General features: G+C 37.5%; 7 protein-coding genes across 11 annotated transcripts; 3 read left to right on the top strand and 4 right to left on the bottom strand.

The window, feature by feature from the left end:
- Positions 1 to 30: 30 nt before the first annotated feature.
- Positions 31 to 18263, bottom strand: LOC111488228 (chloroplast envelope quinone oxidoreductase homolog). The gene is made up of 5 exons (XM_023135921.1): positions 18252 to 18263; positions 1532 to 1780; positions 1071 to 1212; positions 896 to 987; positions 31 to 808 (listed from the first exon to the last, which is right to left on the bottom strand). Exons 2-5 carry the CDS (start codon positions 1595 to 1597, stop codon positions 131 to 133), a joined length of 978 nt encoding a protein of 325 aa, XP_022991689.1. The 5' UTR covers positions 1598 to 1780; positions 18252 to 18263; the 3' UTR covers positions 31 to 130.
- Positions 2022 to 4255, bottom strand: LOC111488227 (chloroplast envelope quinone oxidoreductase homolog). Its single transcript, XM_023135920.1, has 4 exons — positions 4127 to 4255; positions 3875 to 4016; positions 3686 to 3777; positions 2022 to 3125 (listed from the first exon to the last, which is right to left on the bottom strand). The coding sequence occupies exons 1-4, from the start codon at positions 4199 to 4201 to the stop codon at positions 2430 to 2432; spliced, it is 1005 nt and encodes a 334-aa protein (XP_022991688.1). The 5' UTR covers positions 4202 to 4255; the 3' UTR covers positions 2022 to 2429.
- Positions 5251 to 9303, top strand: LOC111488226 (UV-B-induced protein At3g17800, chloroplastic-like). Of its 3 annotated transcripts, none has more exons than XM_023135919.1 (3): positions 5251 to 5720; positions 7000 to 7818; positions 9218 to 9303. In XM_023135919.1, exons 1-2 carry the CDS (start codon positions 5356 to 5358, stop codon positions 7808 to 7810), a joined length of 1176 nt encoding a protein of 391 aa, XP_022991687.1. In that variant the 5' UTR covers positions 5251 to 5355; the 3' UTR covers positions 7811 to 7818; positions 9218 to 9303. The 3 variants fall into 3 exon arrangements, with proteins under 3 accessions (XP_022991687.1, XP_022991686.1, XP_022991685.1); XM_023135918.1 differs by lacking the exon at positions 9218 to 9303 and adding an exon at positions 8599 to 8705; XM_023135917.1 differs by lacking the exon at positions 9218 to 9303 and having other exon boundaries at positions 7000 to 7953.
- Positions 7739 to 11194, top strand: LOC111488222 (galacturonosyltransferase 8-like). The gene is made up of 4 exons (XM_023135912.1): positions 7739 to 7818; positions 8599 to 8843; positions 9218 to 10465; positions 10661 to 11194. Exons 1-4 carry the CDS (start codon positions 7764 to 7766, stop codon positions 10943 to 10945), a joined length of 1833 nt encoding a protein of 610 aa, XP_022991680.1. The 5' UTR covers positions 7739 to 7763; the 3' UTR covers positions 10946 to 11194.
- LOC111488229 (wound-induced basic protein) lies at positions 12051 to 14030 on the bottom strand. Its single transcript, XM_023135922.1, has 2 exons — positions 13882 to 14030; positions 12051 to 12329 (listed from the first exon to the last, which is right to left on the bottom strand). Exons 1-2 carry the CDS (start codon positions 13950 to 13952, stop codon positions 12257 to 12259), a joined length of 144 nt encoding a protein of 47 aa, XP_022991690.1. The 5' UTR covers positions 13953 to 14030; the 3' UTR covers positions 12051 to 12256.
- LOC111488223 lies at positions 14975 to 18839 on the top strand. Its single transcript, XM_023135913.1, has 2 exons — positions 14975 to 15392; positions 17181 to 18839. The coding sequence occupies exons 1-2, from the start codon at positions 15130 to 15132 to the stop codon at positions 18583 to 18585; spliced, it is 1668 nt and encodes a 555-aa protein (XP_022991681.1). The 5' UTR covers positions 14975 to 15129; the 3' UTR covers positions 18586 to 18839.
- On the bottom strand, positions 18826 to 27419 carry LOC111488220. 3 transcript variants are annotated; one of them, XM_023135910.1, is made up of 11 exons: positions 26981 to 27419; positions 25155 to 25628; positions 24599 to 24661; positions 23903 to 24097; positions 23307 to 23648; positions 22069 to 22281; positions 21391 to 21633; positions 20792 to 21055; positions 20281 to 20448; positions 19646 to 19707; positions 18826 to 19478 (listed from the first exon to the last, which is right to left on the bottom strand). In XM_023135910.1, the coding sequence occupies exons 1-11, from the start codon at positions 27204 to 27206 to the stop codon at positions 18993 to 18995; spliced, it is 2736 nt and encodes a 911-aa protein (XP_022991678.1). In that variant the 5' UTR covers positions 27207 to 27419; the 3' UTR covers positions 18826 to 18992. The 3 variants fall into 3 exon arrangements, with proteins under 3 accessions (XP_022991678.1, XP_022991677.1, XP_022991679.1); XM_023135909.1 differs by having other exon boundaries at positions 20281 to 20457; positions 26981 to 27417; XM_023135911.1 differs by lacking the exon at positions 26981 to 27419 and adding an exon at positions 25734 to 26250 and having other exon boundaries at positions 20281 to 20457.
- Between the last annotated feature and the right edge of the window lie 137 nt (positions 27420 to 27556).

Here is a 27556-nt window from a genome sequence, read left to right as displayed (position 1 = left end):
ATCTACTATTGGTAGACTTGAGCTATTACATTGCGTTAAATCCAGATTGGTCTAGTTATCGAGTCATAAGACTGCTCCTAATTTTTAATTTGAATTGATTCACAGTACATCTCTGGTTGACCCTTTAAACCTAAGGCTCGACGATAATTTTGCCAGTGGCATGACCCTCCATACTCCGAGCCCAAGCCCTTTGAGCCTCACTTAAAGGATGCTTCGAGTCAATCACAGTCTTGAGCTTCCCATCTTTCATTAACTTAACCAAATGTTCCAAATCCTTTCCTTTAGGATTTAGTAGCAAAGGCACCAACTTCTTCTTTGAGAAGCTCACCTTCTGAAGACCATAAGTCAACAACGTCCCAATTCCAGGGGTAATATCTATCACTTTCCCAGTAGGACTCAAATTAGGCTCGAACCTCGACCACGGTATCCCAGTTGCACAATGTACAACAATATCGTATTTACGCTGCGACGGGCTGTTTAGAGCAGCACCATCCGGTGTCGTGTAGTCAAGAACCTCATCTGCCCCTAACTTTCGGACGAGCTCGATGTTACGACTCCCACACGTTGCTGTTACATGAGCATTTTGAAGCTTCGCCAGTTGAATGGCATAGTGCCCGACCCCGCCTGAGGCTGCAGTAACCAGAATGTTTGGCTGCTGTCCGGGGACTTCATCGAGATGTGTGAGGGCTTGGTGAGCGGTTAGACCGGCGACAGGTAAGCCTGCAGCTTCAGCAGCTGAGACTTCTGGTGGTCTGTGGGCTGTTATGCTCTCTTTTACGGCCGAAAATTCAGCCAACCCACCTCCATTCTGTCATTGGTCACAAAATCTCGAGATTTAAATCTTATTTTAGTCTCTAAACTTCCATTTTTATCGTAAAAGATTATTAGAACTCACAAAGGGGTTAATCATAGCTAAGACTTTATCACCAGCTCTGAACTTCTTTACTCCCACCCCAACAGCTACTACCTCTCCAGCCACATCAGTACCTAAAATTCCATAGGGAAACGTATATCAACACATGAAAGCATAAGAACACAGTTCAGTAGATATCATCTCAAACAATTCTTACCAGGAATAAAAGGGAACTTGCGGGGAAGAAATGGCCTTAACATCCCTTTCTGGACTTTCCAATCAAAAGGATTAATACTTGCTGCCTCTAGTTTTACAACTACTTCATCCTTCTCTGGACTTGGAACTGGAACTTGACTATGCTGCACAAATTTTAACTTCTCCTATTAAAAAATTATGATAACATATACTCTTGATCCATGAGATTTTGTATCGATAATCGATTTAGTCTCTAAAGTTTCGAATCAAACACTTAAGTCTTTTAAGGATTGACAAAGGACTTGGAACAATTTCTCAAACTTCAAAATGGATCAAATAGACAGTTAGCCCTAAATTTTAGAGCTAGAAATTAATTTTGTAAACAGCATAATGGATTGTAAATGGATAAACAGAGAGACTCGACGAAATCCACAGGATTTGAGCGATGAAGACGCAGAAAGGGAAATATGAAGCGGAAAAAACCTTTAAAGCAGCAGGTCCGCCGCCATAAGCATCGTATTGAACTGCGCGCATGAAATTCTCAGCCATTGCTGGAGTGTCGATTAATGAAAGAGTGCGGACAGTGGTTGAAGCGTCTGCAAGAGATAATACGATACGAATTGTAAAATGTATCACTCTTGTGATGTGTGGCCGTTGCTTGGCCGGCGTTTCGCAGACGTGGAGGATTCTCCACCGCCATTGAAACCAAGGTCTACGCGCTCAACAGATACCCTAAGAAAATTTGTTCTTTTACTCTCATAATTTCGGATAAACAAAAATTTGTATTCTTCAACACGTATTTATACTTACTGGTAGGGGCATTAACGTAGTTGGTGAAAATATTTTTAAAAAATATTTTTATTTGAAATGAATATATTCTTTAAAATTATATATTAAAAATTTAAAAAAATTCATACATTTATAATCTAAGAATAGACTCTGCATTGGTCAAAACAAAGTCATGAGACGAATGTCCAACAAAGGATGACTAAGACTCGAAAGGGAGGCCATAGCCATGCTCTAAAGTTAGTCGAGCCAATAGATTTGACAAATCCTGTGGACATTTCTATTCACTAATTGACTCCAAAGAGGAGGCCATAGTCATACTCTAAACTTAGCCGCAAATCTGGTTTATTCACTAATTCCTAACCACAAACAACTGGGCATCATATAATTACTGACATGGCCGGAATGAAAACTGACTCGAAATAAGGAAAGGTGCGAAGCTGCGAGACTGGAAAGTAGAGATAAAGGCAAAGGAATGGCAAATGGGAACATCTCTATTCACTAATTCCTAACCAGAGAGTGACGATTTTAGGCCTGGATTCTTCATGAAAAATTCACGAGCACTAAAATATTTTTATACGTGGAACATACGCCACTATGGCTGCACAATAATTTTTCCGGTGGCGTGGCCATCCATGCTCTTTGCCCAAGCCTCCTCAGCCTTGCTCAAAGGGTACCTTGAATCAATCGTACTCTTCACTTTCCCTTCCTTCATCAAATTCACAACATACCCTAAATTCTCGTTCTTGAAAGACATCGACCACATAGGTACCAGCTTCTTCTTAGAGAAGGTAAGTTTCTTAATGGCGAAAGTCATCACCGTTGATGCATTTGCCGGGGTTATGTCGACCACCTTACCAGTCGAGCTCAAATTAGGCTCGAACACGGACCATGGGATCCCTGTGGCACAATGGATCACTGCATCATACTTCTTGCCTGATGGACTCTTCAAGGCTGCCCCTTCTGAGGTTTTGTAGTCTATGACCTCATCTGCGCCCAAGCTCTTCACGAACTCGATGTTTCGAGCGCCACACGTAGCGGTCACGTGAGTGTTTCCTAGCTTTGCTAGCTGAACGGCGTAGTGGCCGACGCCGCCAGAGGCAGCTGTGATGAGAATGTTTGATTGAGGACCGTTTGCATCAAGCTTGATCCCAGCAGCTTGGGTGAGAGCTTGATGTGCTGTTAAAGCCGCAACAGGCAGAGCAGCGCCATCGGCTGCGGTCACTTCGGGCGGCCTAACAACTGTTGAAGATTCCTTTGCTACAACATATTCAGCAAGTCCACCTCCGGTCTGTCATTGTCACGCAAAAACATGAACACTTCCAATAGCATGTGAATCAAAGATGCAGCTGCTCTCGTATCATTTATAATAGTTCAAGTCTATCGTTAGCAGACATTGTTTTGACCCGTTACATATAACCGTTAGCTTCATGATTTTAAAACGCATCTGTTAAAGAGAGGTTTCCACACCCTTATAAGAAATGTTTCGTTATTTTCTCCAATCGATGTGGAATCTCACAATTCATCTTTCTTGGAGGCCCAGCCTTCTCATTGGCACATCGCTCGGTGTCTGACCATTTGTAACAGTCAGACACTGGGCGGTGTGCCTGTGAGCAGGTTGGCCCCCAAGAAGGTGGATTGTGAGACCCCATATCCAATAGAGAGGAATGGAACATTTATTATAGAGGTGTAAAAACTTCATTTTAACAGACAGGTTTTAAAACTGTGAGGCTGATGAAAATATGCAACAAGTCAAAACATACAATATATATCTGCGAGTGGAGGGCTTCATAATTTCCTTGCTAATGGTAAAGTAAGATTAACCGTGGAAAAGGGTGAATGAATACTTACAGCATGGTTAAGAAACGTCACGACTTTGTCCCCAGCTTTAAGCCCCTTCACCCGTGCTCCGACCTCTAAAACTTCTCCTGCCACATCAGTACCTGTTTCTAATTTATTGTCAATCACATTATAACAGTCTCATCGAATAATTCATCATTAAACTAAGCGTTAAAGTCAAGCCAAGAATTCAGAACGAACATGGAATATGAGGAAAGTTTCGAGGAAGAAAGAGACGGACGACTCCCTTCTGAATTTTCCAATCAAATGGATTCAGACTAACTGCTTCTACTTTCAGCAAAACCTCATCGTCTTTGGGTCCGGGAATCGGAACTTCTACATGCTGCACGAAGAAACGATATCAGACGTCAAGATCAAACCATCAACTTTGAGACAACGCTTATCGTAACTCATATAAAATGAGTAAAGAGCAACAAGTTTGAAAGGAGGAACCTTGAGAGCAGCCGATCCGCCGCCGTAGGCTTCATACAGAACTGCCTTCATGAGCCTGGAAGTAGCGGAAGCCATCGCCAAATGCCAATAGTTTCCTTTGAGAATCAGAGGCTTAAACTTAGTGCTATGCTTTGATTATTAACCATTTATTGTAGTTGGGTTTGATTTTGTTCTTTGTTTCTTGGGTTGAATTCAATGTTCAAAGGCAAAGGCTACAAGTGTGGTACCCACCGCCGACTCTTTGGAAAATGGGTGTTTTTCTATGATCTTCCATGAAAGTTCTTTTCATTGAGTGATCAAGCAAGTGCCACATGGGCTAGAATCTTGTTCCTATGAATCTTGGGTCGAAGATTGTTGAGAGAGGAGTCATGCATCGGCTCATTAAAGGGTTATCATGAATTTATAAATAAAGAATACATTTCATTAATACGAGGGTCGCTAGACTTTATGTCATACCATTGTGGAAGTCTGTGATTCATAATAAATTGTTCATCTTCTTTTACATGAGTCTTCGAATAAGATGGATGATTTATATAATCTGAATGACCATTTTATTAGAATATATGGACACTAGCTATATTTTTTATTTAGTTTACGTAAATCGTATATTCTATATTTTCATTGTGTCTACTAATACGATCAACATTTACCATGTTCAAGCTAACAGGTACATATGATCATTGATCTCAACGTTGATTTTGGACTACAACTAACACGGACTATCGACACATCGACTTTTTATGGTTTGATTTTGGTGGTGTGGTAGCATCGATCGTCCAATGATATATTGGTTGGCTTGATTTTTTAAATATACACATTTTTTACCGATTCAAATAAAAATATATTGAAACAAAATTTCGTTAATCAAATTATAAAATATCAAATGTAAAATAAAAATATATTTCAAATTTCCTATTTTTTTTTTCTTTTTCATTTAAATATATAAACTCTAAAATTACAATTTTATAATCCAACCAAGGGATCAGTACACCACTGGCGTGGGCCCCTCTCAAAGCCGATAAGATAAGATGATAATGATAAGATAAGTTATCTGACAAAATATTCGAAATTTTTTTCCAATTAAAAATAAATAAATATATATTTTTTTATTCAAACTCCCGATGCACCCTTCCGTACTCTAACTTTTCCACCTTCTTCCCTAAACCGTTTTATTCTCCCTCTCTCCCATAGCTTTCCCTTTGGTTGCAGAGCTTCGACATTCCTGTTGAATGGACCATTCTCTCTCTCTCCACGTCTCTCTTCCTTCTACTCCTAAATTCAACTCCAATCGCTCCGATTTCGCTCCCGGATTCCTTTCTGGTTTCTCCTTCTGGAAGCCACCGCTTACTGCGAGGCCCCGGTCTTTGGCTGTTCTAGCCAGTGCCGGATCCAGTCACTGCGAGTTCGGCAGTTTTAATACTCCTTTGAACCCGAGGTCCTCCGTCGGCAAGCATCTCACTAGAGTTTTGCAGAATTATAGGCAGCTCTTCCATGTTTCTGTCCAGGATGAGTTGAAACGCTTGGCCGATCGGCGTGATGCTGCTGTTGACCGTGTGTTGCTCGCTGCTGGCTCCGATGAAGCCTTGCTGCATAGGTTTGTGTTTTCCTCCCTTTCTGAATCTGAATCTGATGGTTTGAGGATGATACGGTTTCGATGTATCGCCTTTGTTTTTTTTTTTTTTTTTGGTCGAGCAGATTCTTTAAGACAACTTCTCAAATACTTAACCTCTTTTTCTCTCTTTTTTTTTTTTCTTTATGATTAGTCTATTCTGTATGGTTTCGTTAAGATTCCTTGCACTGTGGACAACTCCGTTGACGTGATTGGATTATACTGTGATTAGATCTTTCAAACAGGTGGTTCCTTTCTGGTACACGGCGTTTGGTTTTAAGGACCTATCGAGATAGCGTGTGCTTGTCTATTTGTTATCAAATTGATAAAGATAATTATGTGAACAGATTGTATGGGGAAGAATGGAGAGAGAGAGAGAGAGAGAGAGAGAGAGAGAGAGAGGGGTGAAGAACGAAAGAGTTTTTGCTAAAACAATTGGATTGGGGAGAGAAGCGGAGTGTGATGGTGGTATGGAGTTTGTGTTAGGTTGGCCTTTCTGTTTACAGTTAACAGCTTCTTGGAGTCCCTTTCTATGAGGCCAAAGCCAGTATCAAACAGCAGCTATCTATTCTGTTCCAGTGACCTTAGACACTTTAACACTAAACCTTTTTTCTTTTTTCTTTCATATGAAAGTTTTTCGGGAGTCCCCTCCAACAATCCTTCCCTCTAACAAAGTACGTCATAGAGCCTCTCTCAAGGCCTATAGAGCCCTCGAACAGCTTCCCCTCAATCGAGGTTTGACTCCTTCTTGGAGCCCGCAAACAAAGTACACCATTTGTTCAACACTTGACTCACTTTTGACTATAGTTTCGAGGCTCACAACTTCTTTGTTCGACATTTGAAGATTCTATTGACATGACTAAGTTTAGGGCATGACTCTGATATCATGTTAAGAACCACGAACCTCTACAATAGTATGATACTATCCACTTTTAGTATAAGCTCTCGTGACTTTGCTTTTGGTTTCCTCAAAAGGCCTTATATCAATGGAGATGTATTTCTTGCTTATAAACCTATGATCAATCCTTTAATTAGCCGATGTAGGACTCTTCTCCCAACCATCCTCAACATTTTCCATTTCTTATAACCGGGTGATCACTCTAGTAGTTAGCACTACACACAAATGTATTGAGTATTGCATTAAAGAACAAAAGTATTGATGGCTAATGGCCAACTTCATTTGTCACGCTTAAACATTCATTGCTAGCTTATGGTATTTGATTAGGAAGTAATGTCCATTTTTACTGACATATCTTAATTCCAGGAGGATTGCACAATTGAAGGAGCAGGAGTGCCAAATAGCAGTCCAAGATGTCATGTACATGCTCATTTTCTATAGATTTTCTGAAATCAGAGTTAATTTGGTACCCAAGCTCTCTAGATGTGTTTATAATGGAAGACTAGAAATCTGGCCATGCAAGGACTGGGAACTGGAGTCCATTTACGAGTTAGAGGTCCTTGAGATGGTTAAAGAACACATAACCGCAGTGATTGGTTTGAGAGCAGATTCGAGTGTCACAGACAACTGGGCTATGGCCAACATCAAACAAGCACATCTGGGCCATGTTTACGTAGCCTCCATCCTATATGGCTACTTCTTGAAGTCTGCTTTACTAAGGCATCACCTGGAGCAAAGACTCGCCATACCGAACGTACACCGTAACGGTGGCGGTCAGAAAACTTTCCTTCAGTCCCCAGAGATGTGTCTTTATGGATTTAGAAATCTTCTCTCCGGTCGTCGTCGTAGCAACGTGCTACCGGTGGCGCATAACCAGGAGTTTAACAGCAATCAGGAGATGGAGGCAGAGAAGTTAAAGCGTTTCTTGACAGGGTTTGATTCGGAGGCGTTGCAGAGATGTGCAAAGCTGAAATCTAAGGAGGCCGTGAATGTACTTGAGAACCATAGTTGTGCATTGCTGGGAAACGAGGAAGTCGGTTTCTTGGAGAGGGATGAGGTGATAGCGACTTCATTTTCAAGCTTGAAGAGATTGGTTTTGGAGGCTGTTGCTTTTGGTTCTTTCCTTTGGGATGCAGAGGAGTATGTGGACGCCATTTATAAGCTCAAGGAGAACTAATCCAGAAGGTATGTTCGTAGATACAATAACACTTTCTGTGTACATAAGATGAGTTGCAGACACATTTCACGAAAGTTCAACCAAAGAAAATCTCAGATTCTAAATGATAAGGAATCCTTGTAAGAGAAGTAAGATTTAGATTACTTTATTGATCAAATATCTCAAGTTAAAAACACTTGTTTGAAATTTGAATTATTGTACGAGCAAGATCATCGTGTCAAGCTTGAATGATTCTAAACATGCTATTCAAACTAATGTTAAAAGAATAGCACAAATGTTATTTTCCTACCCTTTTCAAGTCTCTCTACAAAGATAACATAAACGTTTTTGTATATTCTCAAAATGAAACAGATCTTACCTTAGTCATTTTAAGAGGAATTGGGATTTTCCTATTGGGCTAGGTCATTTCATTTTAGGGTCAAGCAGATCATTTCTGATGAAGAGAATGATTAGGTGTTCTTAAGATAGTCTTCAACTAACTAGACTTTTTTAGAATAAGCTAATTCATTTGGGATCCCGTAAATCTACTCTCTTTCTCCTATTCAAATATCAGCCTTTTATCTTTGTGTTTTTGCATTGAGAATTCTTTACGGACTAAGAGATGTCAAAGGAGCTGTTACATTCCTATTTTATCACCATAATTAATCACTTGAAATAAAAAAGAAAAGATTCTAAAAACTCATTTTTGTTGATGAAATTCGAGTAAAATTATAGCAAAAGAGAATTTAAGTTTATATATATGGTTTGTTTAATAAAATTTATAAGTTTTCTTGGACACCGACTGCTAGGTGGAGCTCTCTCTCTCTCTCTCTCTCTCTCACTCTCCCCTTCTTCGTCCTCTCTCTGCTCAGAGTGGACAATGGCGATCCCGCGGAATGGTGGTAGAAGCGCCAATGGAGATATTCTTCGAAGCTTGCCTACAATCTGCTCCTTCAGAGCCCTCGTCTCCTCCATTTCGCTTGCATTTTCTCTCTTCCTCTCTTTCTCCTTCTTCTTCACTTCCACCACTCACTCTTCCGATCTCACACTCCCTGTAAGTTCTCCTGTTTCTCTCTTCCTTCTTTTTTAATTCTTCCGATCTTACCATCTCTGTGTTTTCTTCTGGTTTTGCTTTGTTTCTTGTCACTGGACTTCTCATTTGTGGAGTATTAGTTAAAAATCGGCGTTCTCCTTCTATTTTAATATGCATGTTTTGTGTTTGTGTTTGTGTTTGTGTTTGGATCTGGTTTCCGTAGATTCTCAGCCTCGCCTTAGATTGGAATTCTTCTTGAAATTGTCTCCTGAATGTACATTTTTCCAAAGTTTGCAATATCAGACGGTTGCTTTTCAGATATTGATATTCGTTGTGCTGTTTATTTTTCTCTGGCACTGAAGTAAATGTATGTTGTATGATTTTATGAAATTTAGGGTTACCATTCTGTTCCTTACATAATCAATTCGAGAACAAGGCTTCCGTTGGCTGTTAAATCAGACCCGCTAAAACCGCGGCTAGCCCAGATCAGGAAGCAAGCCGATGACCATCGGAATTTGCTGAACGCCTATGCCGCATATGCTCGAAGGCTGAAATTGGAGTACTCGAAGCTTGTTAGGGTATTCGCGGATCTTTCCCAGAATTATACGGATCTCAATAATAAACCCATCTACCGTAGTCTCTTTAAGCCTGAAACGGCTTCCATCAATGAGGCTTTGCTTCGTCAGTTTGAGAAAGAGGTAAAAGCGCGTATAAAAGTCACGAGACAAGTCATTGCCGAAGCCAAAGAATCATTTGACAATCAACTTAAGATCCAGAAATTGAAGGATACGATTTTTTCAGTGAATGAGCTATTGTCGAAAGCCAAGAAACAAGGTGCTTTCTCGAATTTAATTGCTGCAAAGTCTCTTCCAAAAAGCTTGCACTGCATTGCAATGAGGTTGATGGAAGAGAGAATTGCACATCCAGATAAATATTCAGATGTAGGAAAGCCAGTGCCACCAGAAATAGAGGATCCAGGACTTTACCATTATGCAATATTCTCAGACAATGTAGTTGCTGCATCGGTGGTCGTTAATTCAGCTGTTAAGAATGCTGAAGAACCATGGAAGCATGTGTTTCATGTTGTCACTGACAAGATGAATCTTGGGGCAATGCAAGTTATGTTCAAACTCAAGGATTATAGTGGAGCTCACATTGAAGTCAAGGCAGTGGAGGATTATAAGTTCTTGAATTCTTCCTATGTTCCAGTGCTTCGCCAGTTAGAGTCTGCAAATTTACAGAGGTTTTACTTTGAGAATAGTGTTGAAAATGCAACGAAGGATACAACAAACATGAAGTTCAGAAATCCCAAATACCTATCAATTCTGAACCATTTGCGGTTTTACTTACCTGAGATGTACCCAAAACTACACAGAATTCTGTTTTTGGATGATGACATAGTAGTCCAGAAGGACTTGACTGGCTTGTGGAAGATCGATATGGATGGAAAAGTAAATGGGGCGGTGGAGACATGTTTCGGTTCGTTCCATAGATATGCACAGTACATGAATTTTTCACATCCATTGATCAAGGCAAAGTTTGATCCCAAGGCATGTGCATGGGCTTATGGAATGAACTTCTTCGATTTGGATGCTTGGAGAAGGGAAAAATGTACAGAAGAGTATCACTACTGGCAGAATATGGTAAGACGAATTGTATTCTGAATGTTCATTGCCTTCCTAATAAGCTTTTAGACATTTATTTAAGGCGCGTTTCTTTTGACTCTATACTCTTGAAACTGCTTACGAGCGTTCCCCAATCAACCAGTTGAGCCAAAAGACGTTCTTGATTCCTTGCACTTGCTCTATCTCTAACATATAAGTTATTGTTGCATGCAGAATGAAAATCGGTCCTTGTGGAAATTGGGGACATTGCCTCCTGGTTTGATCACGTTCTACTCCACAACAAAGCCACTGGACAAGACATGGCATGTCCTTGGACTTGGTTACAAGCTCAGCATCAGCAAGGGCGAGATTGAAAATGCTGCAGTTGTGCACTTCAATGGGAACATGAAGCCATGGCTAGACATTGCAATCACACAATTTCGGCCATATTGGACCAAGTATGTGGATTATGATTTAGAGTTTTTCCAAGCCTGCAATCTTGGCCTTGAAATTGCCTGATGCCTGTTCATCCTTATAGTGGTGTTATAGGACGACAGATCTTGGCTGTGCTTGTCCCAAGGAAAGCATTGACCCTTATTAGCTCCTATAATGCCATCATTTTGATTCTCTTCTATGTGTTAAATAGGAATATTTTGAGTATTAAGTAATTATATTAATTTTTTTTGGAGGAAGAGTTAAGGATTGTGCATTTCAATTCTGAACATGAAATGAAAAACTGGCCGGCTGTGCATGTTCGTTTGAACCTTCCACCTTTTTCTTTGAATGCCCTTTGATTTGATTTTTTTTTTTTTTTTTTTCCTTTTAAAATTTGTTTTTGTTTCTCACATTCTTTTTACAGGAAAAGATTTAAATTTCTAGTCATGAAAAAAAAAAACTATTTTTCTTTCAGTTGTAAATTTGACTTTGACTTAGAAAAAACGGTTGCCAAATCCAGGGTGGAGCCAAAATGAGCAAAGTAAGCTGGACCGTTGCTTTTTTATTTAGCTTTTCCCGTTCTTTTTGTTCTTTTGGTTAATTTACAAACTCTTTGATAATATCAATTTTATTTTATTTTTTAAATATTTTTAATTTCTTCTCATTTATGCACTATTATTTGTTTTTATTTCAAGTGGGATGATTAGATATAGTTTTTTTTTTTTTCTTATTTATATACAAGTTATGAATTATTTTCTTTTCTTTTTTTTTACCAAAAAAAATGTTGAAATCATATTTTTCAATTGATTAGTTAAAAATAAATAATACTGTATATAACATTTTCTAATATCTCTTAATTTACACTTAAAACAGCATTTAGTAAATAAGCAAGCATTTTGTAGCTAAATTTTGATAGGCCTGTTAACTCTAATTTTGCATCTAATCCACAAGAATGGAAAGGCTAGTGAGATTTAAATGTTAGAGCAAGTAGAGGTAAGTCTAAACCCTATACATATATAAGCCAATTCACTTGGGGATGAACCAATAATTTATTTTCTAAACCCAAAAAATGGAATAAATTTTTGAAAAAATTTAACCCAATCTAAGAATTAGTCTAACCTGACCCAAAACCATAAGAATTGAGTCGAGTTGGACAAGTGTTTCAGATTGTTAGCACCACTCTACTTTAAAGTTTGAAACTCGTATAATAAAGCAATATATCCAGCAAAGAAATAAGAGGAGAGATTATCCCACTACACTCAACATGATATTCATATGCAGTTCACCTTTAAAAAGTTGGTACAATTTTAAAGGATTCAGGGTTTGGATGCAATTCAAAGCTCGTCCATAATATTGAACAATTCCAAAACAAAACAACTCACTCCAACTTTATTCTCATTCATTCATAACGGGCTTGTTCTCACTGGCTTTTGGTCTCTGTTCTTTTGGCTTCTGCTCTTCCGTTTTCCTACACCATTATTAAAAAAATGCTATAGATGGTTAGAGAACTTTGCAAAAGTAGTTTTGGGAACTGAAAAACATCTTACAACAAATTCCTTGAGAGTAAATTTGATAACTTGAATAAACGTTAAAGCATTCAAGAGTTCTTAAATTTTCGATTAAATTAACAACAGATGTCTCTTTCTATAAAAATATCAAGTGAAAAAAGTTTCTACATAGTCTTCCTCCAAAAAGTACGGACAAACATGTGACTTGGGCACAATGACATATCATTCCCTACAAATTTAGGATCCAGAAATGACGAGGACAAATCTATTAAATATAAATTCTGTAGAAAATATGATTATTCTATCCTCAAAATTTATTTTAGTTTATGATATTTCATATGAGGGTAAGACAATAAAAGTAACTGAATATGTAATACTTAAAAAAGGTTGAAGAAACAAGTCACCACTTCTATTCATGTAGCAATTTACACGAGAATATTTGAAACCAAACCCAACCCAACTCAACATTTTTCTAAATCATTTAACATCATAAAGAAAATGGAATTTGAAGCCAATAAAGCTTTATGATGCATATATCTTTTTATGTTCATCATAAAAAATATGCCGGCATATTCAAATTCAAATCCAACACTTGTTCACCTTACGTTTACAAGTGTGTAATACACCTTAATACGTGTCTATTACGTTTAACAAATGTTTGCCACGTTCTGCACATAAACACCTACCCTCAAGTGTATGCGCTTCATATTCAAAATTCAAATACATGGTTGCATTGGATCACTCAGAGAATAATCTTTGTTAGCGTAAAAGCTCATGAATGGGTTTCCAATTCAATCTATGAAGCAAGCCTAACACTCCACGCTAAATCTTGCAGAAAATAAGTTAAACAAGGCTGGAATTAAAAATCAGAACTAGAAAATGGTGGAATTCTTCGCAAAAGTAAGAAAGAGAAATAGCATCAACATCAACAATAGGATAAGAGAAAAAATAGCATGAAAAAAGATCAAATCCTAATTTAGAGGTTTTAGGATCAAGAATGGTCGAAAGAGATGGTAAGAAGATTGGCTAAACAAACAGTGATTGGACAAGTCCTTCAAAAGACATGTTACGCTAAAAATCAAACCTAATACTCACGAGTTCAAGCCAACAAATGACAACCAAATTCTTTACCCAACGAAGAATCTTCCATCGATCAAAGCATATTAAGTTACTCGCTTTTTTAGACATCTGGTGAAAAGTTGACGACAGAAATGATATTCACTAATGCCATTGCATCAATAAAGATTAAGACGCTTTTGAATTACAAATTAAGAGGAAAGGTTCAACATAACATAAGATTTCTACAGAAAATGATAGGTAAGCTCTCAAATTGATAGATTATAATATTGACACAAAAATCTCCTTGAAAATCTAACAACCTGTTAAAGGTCATTAGACATATGCATTCAAACCTAACCAAAAAAAAAACAAAAAAAACAGGAACAAAATAATAGAAATATGCAGAATTCGGCGACTCGTCGGAATGATACAAATAGTTAAGATAGAGAATACCTCTTGTCGGAAGGGCCTCCTTTCTGGCTGAGGAAGGAGCGGAAGAGTGGGGAGTTAACGTCGTAAATCATTGTCGGAGAGAATATTAAGCTTTCACGAAACAGAACGAAACCCTAATTTGTTGCGAATCTAAAAGCGTGGGAAGATGAAGGCTCTAATTTTATAGAACCATATTGGGCCGCCGGGTGAGCGGGTATCCGGCCCAAGTCAATACGGCCTCCTACCTTTCTTTTCTTTTAAAATTATATTAAATTTTAAATTAGATCTTTATCGTTTAATAAAATAAAATAATACACAAATTAGAAACAATTTAATTATGAAGACATTTACACGTGTCGAACTCCTAGGAGGGTTTGATAAAGTGTGGGTGAGACTATGCGTAATCCAAATTTCCCTCCAAAAATTGAGACAATTTTTTAGGCACCACAACCCTACGATTCCCCACGCGCTTTCTTTCTCTCTCTAGCAATTTGTTAATATTTTTTTTAAAGAAATTATAAAAATTAAAAATAAATACTTTCACTATTTTTTAAAGCTTTCCCTAATAAACTTTTAAATTTTATATTTATTTCTTAATTAAGAAAAAAGTCAAAATATTTTTTTTTAAATAGAAAGCACGTTAATAATAAAGCAATGTTTATAGACTTTAAAATATTTTTTAAAATATAAAGTCGAGAAATTAAGTATTTTTTATCATTTTAAAATAAATTTAAAAGACTTGTATTTTTAGTATATTTACTATGTCTTAAATTTTTAATTTTGTCCCAAAATTTCTAAACTTTTAATTTTATATGTAATAAGTCATTAAATATGTCTCTAATAATTTTATCATATTTAAAAAAAAATTAAAAAGATAATGAATATATTAAATATAAATTTTTATTTATTTATAAGATATTAAAGTTTGAATTCTACCCCCAACATATTAACAATTTTTAAAAATGAAATAAACTAATAATTTATTAGATCTATAGTAACTACATTTTTAAAATTTTAGAAATTTATTAAATATAAAATTAAAAATTTTAATATATATATATTACATTTTTTTTTTTATATTTATGGATATAAATGAAAATTCTGAACTGTGAATTTATGTCTGCTTCTTGGCTCCTAAGCTTGGTCTTCCCCCTATGTCTCTGCATAGGACACAAAAAATGGTGACCCATTTCATTTTTCATTCCCATTCTCTCGATTTATTGTAGATCCATAATTCCAACACATTCAACGCTTCCCCCATTTCGAGTCATGGGTGTTTTGGGCGATTCTCTGTGTTTCTGCAAAGGGGTCGGCAAGTCCGAGAGAATCAAGGCTGCCATTTTTTCCGGTAAAGCCCCCGCCATGGCTCGTATCTCCCTCCCCGCCGCTGCCAATGGTGTCTCCGGCACCGCTTTTTTGATCCATCGGAGCCTTCTTTTGACCACCCATATCAATCTTCCTTCAGTTTCTGCTGCTGAGACTTGCGAGATCCGCCTCCAAAACGGTGTCGCTGCCAGCCTTGTTCCTCACAGGTGATTTGTTTTGCTTTGTTCTGTTCTGGGTATTGTAGGAAAGATGGAAGAAATGTAGAAGATTAGGATTAGGATTAGGCAGAATTAATGCTTCGTTTTGGGATTGCTTTTGGAGTATCTGGTTGCTGTTCTTGCTTTTGTTTTTATTTGCTGGAAATTGATGGCTGAAGTGACTGTGTGCAAGTTCAATAGCTCCTTTACTTTTTGGATATGATTACAGATTCAAATTCTATTTTGTTTTTTTCTTTCCCTTTGATTCATTGATTTCCCTCTTAAAATGTGGTGATTTGAAGGGGTTTGGATCAAGTGTCTACATTGCATTTATGTTGGATGGTCAAAATCTGAGACAGAGTTAGAAAATCTGCAATTCTTGTTCATCTCTCTCTTAGACATTTGGGTTATACCTCTTTATTCACTTTGTACAACTTCATCTACCTTACCCAATTGATCATTGGATCTTGTTTTTCTCTACTGATTGTTTGTCTCAATGATGTATTATGCCTAAGAAACATGCATCAACTAGGCAGCTTTGTAAGATACTTGGAATGTTTATACACTAAAAAGTCATACCAAAAATTAACCATTCAATCCCTTATACTTAGCTCAGTAAGTCAATTGTGAAAATTTATAGATATATTTGAGCACTTTTAGAGCTATATGAGACTGTTTTTGTGGGTATTGATACTTCTTGCAGCTTTCTAGGTAGGTTTAAGTATTTTGTTGTTGAAATTTTCTTTTTTGTGTGCTGGGTTTGAGTATTTTCATGGTTGAGCTTGAACATTTCTGTAGTTCGATTTTAAGTGTTTTGTTGGTCGATTTTTTCTCGATTTCTTGCTTGATTTGGAGAATATTCAAATCTGGGATGCAATGCAATCTAGTGAACTTGATAAATTTAAGGTTAAGGTTAAAGTTGACTTACTAGACTAAGTATAGGGATAAACATTATCTTTTGCTAATAACTATGAAGTGGTGTGCATACCTCTTTCAAGCCATACTTCTCTATCGTCAATAACAGGGAAGCTAGCATTCATTCTATGAGTTTTTGCTGTATCATGATTCAATACCTGGTAATCTGAAGAGAGGAACATTCTTCTTTAATTACTGGCCATGCTACAAAAAAAGGTAGTATTGTGTGAGATCCCACATCGGTAGGGGAGAAGAACGAACCATTTTTTATAAGAATGTGGAAATCTCTCCCTAGCATACACGTTTTAAAAACCTTGAGGGGAAGCCCGAAAGGAAAAGTCCAAAGAGAAAAATATTTGCTAGGAGTGGGCTTGGGCGGTTACAAATGGTATCAGAGCTAGATATCGGGCGATGTGCCAGCGAGGAGGTTGAACTCCGAAGAGGGTGGACTCAAGGCAATGTGCCAGTAAGGACGCTGGGCCTTGAAGGGGGGTGGATTGGAGGGTCCCACATCGATTGGAGAAAGAAACGAGTGCAAGCGAGGATGCTAAGCTCCAAAGGGGGGTGGATTGTGAGGTCCCACATCGGTTGGGTAGGAGAACAAAGCATTCTTTATAAGGATGTGGAAACCTCTCCTTAACATATGCGTTTTAAAAACCTTGAGGGAAAGCCCGAAAGTGAAAGCCCAAAGAAGACAATATTTGCTAGCGGTGGGCTTGGGCTGTAGCAAAATTTAATAACTTAAAAGACTTCGGAACTCTGTATTCTTCTGAAACGGTTGGCCTTTTACTTTTATCAACTTTACATACCATGTGTATCATTTGATGTGCATCATTTGCTTGGAAGTCTTCAGCTAATTTTTGAAGTTTACTTTGGTTGCAGGTTTTTCATTACAAGTTCTGTTTTGGATCTTACAATAGTGGGATTAGATGCAGTGGATGGAGACTCCAACTCTCAGCAGCTTCAACACTTGAAGATATGTTCTAAACCAAATCTTGATTTCGGCAACTCCGTTTATCTCCTGGGATATTCCGAGAAAGACGAGTTAATCATTAGTGAGGGCAAGGTGGTTATAGCCACTGATAACCTTATAAAGTTGTCGACTGACGGGGTAACATGGAGTCCTGGTTCTGCTGGATTTGATGCACAAGGTAACCTTGCATTTATGGTATGCGATCCTATGAAACTAGCCACATCTCCGAATACCAAATCATCGTCGACTTCTTCGTCGACTTCATCGTCTTGGAAGAAGGATCTTCCTATGCAATTCGGGATTCCTCTGCCAATCGTTTGTGATTGGTTAAACCAACATTGGGAAGGTAGTCTTGATGAACTTAACAAACCAAAGCCACAACTCATAAGATTGATGTCTTCAGGACAAAAGAGTGAGCATTCTTCTTCCTTCTCATTGAGGCAAGTTTTTAAGCCAATGGAGGTGAATGATGAGGAAACACCTTCACCATCAAATATAGTCTCAAAAACCAGGGACGTGGCTGGACCGAGCTATTCCGCTACGTCGAACACCATCAAGGAAGAGGCTCTGATAACTAACCTACATGTGAATCATGCGCAAGGAATTCCTACTCCCGAAATATACGAATCGCCAAAGCTGATTGCAGTTCCTGTTCGAAAAAAGGAAATTACGCCAACACAGCTTCTGGATATCAACTTTCCTCCAAGAGTTTCCACAGCTGTGATTACTCCGCATCCTACCAGACCAACCCGACTCAGCTCTGATGAAAATTCGACAAAGGATGTTTCTCAACAGAACCAATTGAGACAAGACAAAACCATGAACAGAAAACTTGTCAATCCTGTCGAAAACGGAGAAGATAGAGAAGAGGTTGCCTCAACAAATTCTGTAAATGGGGCGTTAAGTGAAGTTCAGTCTTGTTCATCTCCCATGGAAGCTTCAGAGGTGCAGGACGAGTATAGCAGCGAGGGAGAGACGACAATGTACTCTGCAGAAACTGCAGAGAGCCGAAACTATACAAGTCCTAGAGAAGGGAAGTTTCAACAGGTTGGAAGGAGTCAGAGTTGTGTAAACTACAATAGATGGGGATCAGTCCAAAGAAATCCAATGGCTCGCCAGACAATGCTAGAGAATCAAAAAAGTTATAAAAGTGGAAGGAATATGCATTCTCAAGGGGCTGGATCTTACCGGAGCAATGACTACTACGGCCCGACAGTCTCCTCGATCATGAAGAAGCGAAACAGCTCGGAACAAGTTAACAGACCAAGGCAAAGCTCTGCTGCTGGTCACTCGTCCCCGAGATGGATGTTCTGATAGAATTATCATTCAACACACACAAACAAAGGGAGAATAGGGAACAAATATTAAGGTTTGTCAGTGTATTTGATTCCTAATTTATTCAAACTTAGATACGGCTTATTCATTTCTTCACTTGTGCAGAGACCAATTTTCCATCTACATTCTTTATTGTGATTGTAAAAATTAAACTAGTGTGACTTAATTCTTGTTTTGAGGGGATAAAAGAGTAAAGAACAGAAGAACCAGATGAAAAAATGTCTGGAATTAGTAACTTTTATTCTTCTTTTGGAGTGTGCTTGTGCCAAATGAAGCACCATTTTGGATCACTACATGGATCGAGAAAATTTAGATTCAGGAAAAAATTGGCATCATTGAAAGTAGCTTATAAGCAAGATACTCTAACATCATATTTTGGACCTACTTCAAGAGGATCCCCATGCAGGTTTCCCCAAGCTCATCTCTGGAAGGGGCAGACTGAGATTGAATGCAGGGCTTTGTTCAAACCAACCATATTTATTAATGAGCTTGCCAATCAAATCACCGGCTAAGTATGAGAAGCCTCCGGCCCCAGCCGCTATAACGATGTAAGATGCTACTGTTTTGAGGTACACATCCCACCTGTTTGGTCTCTGAATGTAAGCCTTCCCAAGAGCAAGCAACATGATGCATAAAAGAGATGCTCCTGCCACTGCTGCAAGCTTGAAATCCTTGTCATTGCTCTTGGTGAATGAGAAGCCGTAAACGAGTGGGGGGATTAGACCGAAGAGTATGAACGAGAAGATAGCGAGAACAAAATGTAGAATGTAATTCTCACGCCTTCCCAGTACTACTTCGTATCGGTCTACATGTTTATGATCGTCTGCTTCATTAGCTGTCCTTCTGAACTGGTCGCTCTTGAGTCCTGTCAACTGCAAATTGTGTATGTTTAATGAGTGCTTGTGAGTGAACAAACTTAATGCAATGGACTCTTCAACAAAGTAATACAAACACAGACTCAGATAGCAGCTCTCCTCTACTATATATTTTTAATTATAAACATTCATATCTGAGGTCTATCAGAAAGTCAGCTACTCACATTATGTCCAAGAATAAAAAGCCCACTAATCAGGTTTGCCAGCGCCAAAGCTACAATGTTCCCTGCCAAAAGGGCATGAAAATAGATTAATGTTTTGACAAGTTAGAGAGACCAATTTTTAGTCAGTGAAACAGGTAATTTGGTTCAGATTTGAACTAAAATAAATCAGGATATATCATGTTTCAAAAATAGGTATGTTACTCTATTACGGTGTAACTTGAGATGTCCGTGCTCTAGCATTTCTTGTAGGCACAAGAATGTTTGCATAAAACTGGATTCAAAATGTTACTTTTTCCCGGCAATTAAGTTCATGTTCCTTATCCCAAAAATATTTTAGATGCATGAGTTTAAGAAAAGCAGAAAATTGATCTATCAACCTATTTTGTGCGAAGGAAATGAATTCAATCCGTGTATCCTATAAATATTCATGATATTGGTTAGTTTGGTAGAAATACAAGAGAAAATACTGGATTGGAATTTTAACAACTACTTTGAGTGTGAGAAACAAACTAGACGGATCGCGATCATTCCACTAAAAAATGAATATCAGCTATTTATAAGCATCTCCTACTGATTGATCAAATGATAATCAACATGTCATAACCAGGATAGAAAAAAGATGTTATATAACAAACCTGTTGCGGTATTGGCACTTGCTGCAGATGCCACGATGCCAAGGCTTGTAATTGATTCAGCTAAACCACCGTAAACTATACATTTCACAATTTCCCACCTGTTAAGCTTACTTGATTCAGGTTCTACTTGTTCATCCAAAGAATCATCAACGGTTATTGCCACAGGTCCTGTTTCAACTAACAAGTTCATATCATATCAGTCCCAAAACTAGTAGAAAAATTCTACCTAAAAAAAATTCAATAAACTATTCTGTCATTGTAGCTAATGTGAAATTAACAGCAAAGACCAAAGCCAAGATTCTTCCAAACTTCAATATAAAAGTGTCAAGTTGATCAAAGTGCTTGGTTCCATCTTGAGAGGCCAAAAGTGTATTTTTTTTTTCCCCTAAAATTTAAAATAAAAGGTAACAAGTACATATTCCAGATAATATAACTATGTGTGTGAGCTTCAAAAACGTGGTGCTAATTCATTCAGTATGACTAGAAAGATAACATCCCAAGCTGAGAATACCTTCGTGACTGCCAACTGCACTGTCCAGCACTCTCTCAGCAGCTGGAGCTCCGACGGAAGGAGAAACTGGGGAAGAATCAAACACAGTAGCTTCTTCTACAGGTTCTGGAGTTTTTGGGATCTCTGTTTTAGCAACTGCAGCTGACTGATCAGGAACAGAAATTTTGTTTAACAACAAAGGTAGCCTAAATCGATCAAGCAGCCCTCTCTTTGGCTCTGAGGATGTGTATGGAATTCCAATCACAACATTCTCATCATCAATACCTGCATAAAAATTTAGCGAGATTCGAGCATTGAAGTAAGATGAGAGTTTTCTGTTTCCTCTTATATACCAAATGAATCAGGACATCATCTTAACATCTATTAAGTACTTCCCCAAATAAAACTTGGTAGTACCTGACCTTAAAACCAAGAAAATTTATGAGATGCTTCTCTAAAAGTATTTAAGCGTGCATTTTTCAAAAAACATATTTTGATATGAGTGGACAGCAGAAATAGTTGTAGACGTTCAAAACAAATCTTGAGAACACTCCAAATGTGATTGATAGTATAATCCAAAAAACAAACTTCCAGTTGAATATATAACGCTTGTACCATACCTTTTTTGTCATCAAACGTATCTGTTGCAGTCTCAGCCATCATTGCTTCAAGAGAAGGAAGACCTGGTGTTGAATTGACTTTAGTTTCAGTTTGAGACTCCGATAATACTGCTAATCCATTTGACTGATTCTGAACTTCCACTTTGTTTACTGTTGCAGTTTGATTATCTACATCCAGCACTGATCCATTTGACTCATGCGATGTGTATGGTATTCCAACTACAATATTCTCCACGGTATTTCCTGCATCAAACACATCATAAGAGCAAGGTAGGTAAGAAAATGGCAAGAAGAATCAACTTTTAGTTTATGCACTATCTCTGAAATATTCTTGATTTGAAGTCATGGCAGGAAAGGACCACACTGTCTCTACGTGTTGATCAGGTAAAAGGTTGTTCTGTTCTGTATTGGGACATCATGTTGGAGGTAAACATGAATAAAGGGGTTGTATTTCGTAAGAGTAGTAACAGGGCCAATACATGTTTTTGGTTTTTATCTAAGTTAAGTCACCACAAAAACAAAGATGGCCTGCAAAGCGCTACCAAATCTAGAAGCATTTTCCAGAAAGTCCTCCACAAATCCTCTAGACTTTTGGTATTTCTTTATTTTAGAATGGCATTATTGTTTCTTATAAAAAAAACCAAAAAAATAAATTAAAAAGTAGGGCCCAATGATTACCTTTCCTGCTGTCCTTAGCAATGCTCGAATCTTCGGTAGAATCTACTTTAGCTTCCAGGGCTTTGTCATTAGTCCATATATCAAAATTAACCAGCTGATCAAGAACTTGGGTTTTATTTATGGAAGCATCTTGAATTCCTTGATCATATATTGTTTCAGCTGAATCTAGCACCGGGTCTGGTTTTTCAACTATGATGCTCTCAATTTTGTTTCCTGCACCAAGAATCACAAGAAATTGGCCAAAGATGCTTCAAAGTTATATTAATACTACCTTAGCGCTAATTGTTTTCTTATCCACGTAGCATAACAAGTAATTACAAAAAACTTGTATGAATGTCCAAAGAAAAACATGAAATCTAGAGACCTAACATCACTTGGATTCCTTTCCAAACCTCTAAACATTCTATTGTTCCTCTCTCCCCAAATATCTCACAATAAAGCACACACCCTGACAATCCACAAGTGACCTTTCTCCCTAAAAGGCAAATGGAGAAGAAATTCATCAATCATATCATTCAAGCCTCTATTGTGGGCTAACTAAAAGTCAAATGCCTCAAGAAAAAGATATCTCCGCACAGAACACATGATGTCATATCTCCAGAGAATATGATCAAGTCTTCCTTTGTCTTTCGACAAAAAATACAGTAGAATCAACGAGGGTCCCTTTCTCGAGATTCGATCCAAAGTATTAACTCAACCATGGATAACATGTCAGAGAAAGAACCTAGCCTTCTTTGAAATCTTAATGTTTCAAAGAGTCGATAAAACAGAATCCTTATCAAGAGAAGGATCCTTCAAACAACGAAAGAAGGAACTACAAGAGAAACCCCAAAAGGTTAAGGCTCCAAATATACGCATCCCAACTTCCGATCCTAAAATTAAACTTCCCTATCAAAGACAGAAGGAAGTAAAGAAGGGGGAAACAAGGGAAAAAAAAGTCATTTAATAACTAAAAGAAGGGAAAAAAAACGAACTCTCCAACTATTTTTATCTTTTTGGAATACATTTCTTTTGAAACATGATATCATTAAGCGCTGTTTTTCTAAAAAAATATTAATGTGAGTCAATCTCTATACAAAAAATAATTTAAAAAAGAAATACTCATCAAGGGAAACAAGTTCTACATGTTACTGCTGGAGAAACAAAAATATCTAACCTCAAATTCCAAGCATGACTTTAGTTGTGAGCTACTACAAGCAATAATGGTCAAGTGTAAATTATTAAAACTTTGCCCCTACCTTGTTTGCTTTTCACTCCCTTTTCTGGTACAACCCCTTCCTCAGCAATTGTTGTGTTAAATGAAGGATGAGACGGCGTTGAATCAGATACAGCACAATCGATCCTTTGCATTTGATCAGCTACTGCTGTTTCTCGTGCAATTATTCCCTTATCGCGTGTTATTTTAAGTGAAGGGAGAGCCAATGTTACAGCATTATCACCTTCATTTTTGTCAGCGACTGCAATATCAACTGACTGATCAGGAACGGTTGCTCTATCAACTGGACTTTCTTCATGATCTCCTGTTTCCTGCACTTGAAATGCCTCTTTTTCTCTGAACACTACGTTTAAAACGTTATTTCCTGCATGCATGTTTAATAGGAAAAGATCATGAGAATGCTTTGACTTGACGCTATATCTCTTAGTACTACAACTTTGATATTCCTTCAACCATATATTCTCATATCTATGCTTTTAAGTTCTATAAACGGAACACAAGTAGAAATCAAACACTGCTAGCATTTATGGCTTTAGCTGCTCCCCTCATAGAACGGTCTTGAGTTATTTCTGGGAGTTTCTGTTTCAAAATAATATGAAATAAAGTACTTTTCCGCACCTTTCTTGCTAGACAATGTTTCCTCTTGCACAATCATTCTCTCATCATTTGCTGCTTTAAGTGAAGGATGATCCTGTGTTACAGCATGATCATCTTCCTTTTTATTGGTTACTACGTAATCAACTGACTGAGCGAGAACTGGAGCTTTATCAACTTGACTTTCATCTCTGGTCCCTATGCTTTCAAAGTTACCTCCTGCATGCATTTTTAGTAAGAAACAGCTATAAAAATGCCTGTGATATTCCAACCACATATCCTCATTATATATGCTTTAACATTATATAGACAGTATAAAGTAATCTATGTAAAGAAAACAAATCGTTGCCAACATTTATAGCTTTAACTGATCCCTTATAATTAAACTATGGAGAGTCAATTTCAAATTGTAATGCATGTTCCGCCATTTTTTTAGGAATCAGATCAGGTGAATAGCTGTGAAAGAAAATGATGAAAGATCTTTCTTCTTTAGATTTAAACTTTCAAGAAGGAAAGTGAGGATGGAAAGAAGTTAGATGGATGAATTAAGAGGGTAACCATCAACATTGATTCACTAGCAATATTCTTACAAGTATTGTTGGAAATGTCAATCTTTCTAATTTACATTTCAGTTCGTGTCAATAAGATAATCTTCAGAAGGTTAAAACAAAGGGAAAAAAATTGACATAAAGCACAACAAACATATGCAAAATCAAACACCTGGTCCAGATGAAACTTCTTCCTCAGGATATGGAGAAACCAAGTTAGGAAACAGCCATGAACCTGCTTATTGAAAAAATGTTAAACTCAAGAATCCTGATTAGACCCATTTGACAACAGTTATAAACAACTATGAAGATTGGAAAAAATACGCATGGCAAAAAATTAAACTGGACCAAGATTTAACCATGCCTTTTCCCAAAATCTTAGACAATATTTAGATCTCCTCCAACTACTAAATTTAACCTTCAAAGAGATCAAACTTAACCTAAAAGCTGACACAATGTAACTTAAAACTTACGAATCTAATTCAAAAGCTTCTCAAGATTTTTTAAAATAGTTCTAAGCCTCAATCAGCATGTGCCACCGGCATCCTCTTGGGCTACTGACGGGGATGCTTTTCCTTCAATATATTAAGTTGCAAATCCATTAATGGCAACAGTTTTCAAAATTATGCAGAGTTTTTGCCACCCTTTTAGGTGACCAACTGCGGCAGCACAGTTTGAACCATGCAATAAATATCAATTCTTCTTCAAGATCAGACTGAGAAACGCACCTATAGGGGTGAGGAAACTGAGGCAAGAGGTGCATCTGAATTTATCAACCTGAGTAGGAATAGGTGCAGAAACAGTATTATTTACCCATTCCCTATCACGTATAATCACCTTTGTAATACAAGCCTGACAGTTCGGACAGTAGAAATTATGTGAGCTGGGTTTCTCATATATCCTTTCAAGATATAAATCAGCCACTTCATTTCCATTTTCTGTCCTCAACTCCACTCTTCTATCTCCAGTAGTCCCATTGTCGAGAGAGGTATAATATGAAGCCTGCTCCTCAATCGCCCCCTTGGTTGGTGGATTAGCAACAGCTAAATGGATCGGATCAAGCTGGAACTTGATCGAAGTACCATTTTGGGCGTCTGATTTCCTTGTGGTGACAGCTTCAATCTCATCAGTGGGGATTGCTTCGTAAATTGGACGGCCACCACCAATTTCCAACCGAGAAGATCCATTAGAATATCCCGTACCTGAAGTTACATGATCGTTCAAACATGTTTATATATTCACCCAATTCAAGAGCAACAACAATAAATCACTAGATAGGAAGTAAAATCGAATTTCCAAATCAATACCCAAATTTGGAACAAATTCTCTGTCCCTAATCATAAAGCCGGAGGAAGCTGCTTATCACACTGTTTATAAATGTTCCACTAACAAAAGTACCAATATAACATAATAAAACCCACAAATGACTTCAGCAGCATTTCATTCTGGTTCTTCCAATAGAATTATGGCAAGGAAAACAAAATTCCCACAGTTCAACAATAGCATAATCGAGAACATAAAAAATCTACTGAAGTTCCTGTTCTTGCTTGGTTACAGAACCCAATTCCGAGCTTGGGGAAATAATCCATGCAGTAAAAATTCAAAACTCCAATTATTCTTACACTTATTGCAAGTTACTGGGAAAAAGAACCAATCTGTTAAAAGAATAATCTTTTCAAAGCTTCAGTAATTCGTGGGTATTCAATGGTTCTTCATTTTCCAACGGAAAAGTAAAAAAAACACCCAACTAACCATATGCGTAGTTCACATAAATCATTCAAAAAAAGAAAGAAAAGAAAAGCAAAAAATAAAGTCTTCGATTGTCAAATTAGGGATTTAAGATCGCCTCTTTGGAACCGTTGAACGGGACCCAATCCAAATTGGCCATGAAAAAATGGAATTTTTGTATATAATAAAAATTGGGGATATTTCTAAATTCTTACGATGATGCCAAATTTAAAAAAAAAAAAAATGTACCGGAAAATAAGGAAAATAAATTGTTGGTTATTATTAATTATGACGACGTGTTAATTATTTGTTGTGAAGAAAAGTTTTCATAGAGTTAACACTGTAATTAAGATAATTAATTCAGAATTAAAATTAGGTAATAAATCAAACCAAACCATGGCCCTCTTTTTCCTTTCGTCGAACACGTAGTCTTCGTCAAGAAGAAGCTTGTTTTTCGCCCATTCTTTCCGTCGAATTCACTTTACTTCTTCTTCGCCAGGATTTACGGGATCAGAATCGACTATTTTGCTACTCACAGAGGTTAAAAGAAAGGTAATCGAGTAGATTCTCAAGTATCGGAAGTAATTTTGTATATAAAGACGCCGAAGTAAGGAATAAATTCACTCTGTTTTCGCCTCAGAAAGCTTCATTTTGGCCTATTGTCATCGAAACAGTATCGCAACAATGGCGGACTGTTCCAGACCTCTCAGCCTCTTGCAGAATCAGTATGTCAAATTATTCTTTCGAATGGCGACGGGAGCGAATTTCAAGAACAGGAAGAGACCAAAGAAATCGAAACAGCGTTGAGTAATTAGCCGAAACTAACCTTCTTTTTCTTCTTGTTGTTGTTGATGTTGTTGTTCATCTCGAATGACGAATTTCAGTCCCTCGGAATCCCCGGAGAACATTTCGTCGCTGTCAGTGGATGAAATGCTAGATTGGGCGTGTTGACGAAATGACTTCCGCAGCAAAACAGTTCGCTCTTCTTCATCCTCCTCCTCTTCCTCCATCATGACCGGTTCCACCTCTGGCAAATGCTTATCTCCGTTCATCGGACGAGAAGAACTCCGGCAGCTGGGACAGAATCAAAGGGAGTTCTTACTTCCTTTATGTTTTTGGCGCTGTTTTTGTTTCTGAAAAGTAAATATGAACATGTTATTAAAAAGCTGAAAATATGAACTATTTTCTCCGTTCATTGACTATTTTACCCTCCAATTTACTAGTCAAGGCTAGGCATTTCTTACTGTGGGGTTCGTGGGGTTTTTGGTAAAACAATCTATCGCCAATAAAATCTACTAATTTATTTCAACCAGAAAAAACAATATGGTTTATTTTTGTATTATATTTAGTTAATACTTTTTTGGTAAAGTAGTTATTTCTTTTTTTTATTTTTTCATTTTAC

Source organism: Cucurbita maxima, unplaced genomic scaffold (genome assembly GCF_002738345.1).
Source record: "Cucurbita maxima cultivar Rimu unplaced genomic scaffold, Cmax_1.0 Cma_Scf00013, whole genome shotgun sequence".
NCBI lineage: Eukaryota > Viridiplantae > Streptophyta > Magnoliopsida > Cucurbitales > Cucurbitaceae > Cucurbita > Cucurbita maxima.
Note: the sequence above shows the minus strand (reverse complement) of the source record. Positions and strands in the feature narration are given on the sequence as shown.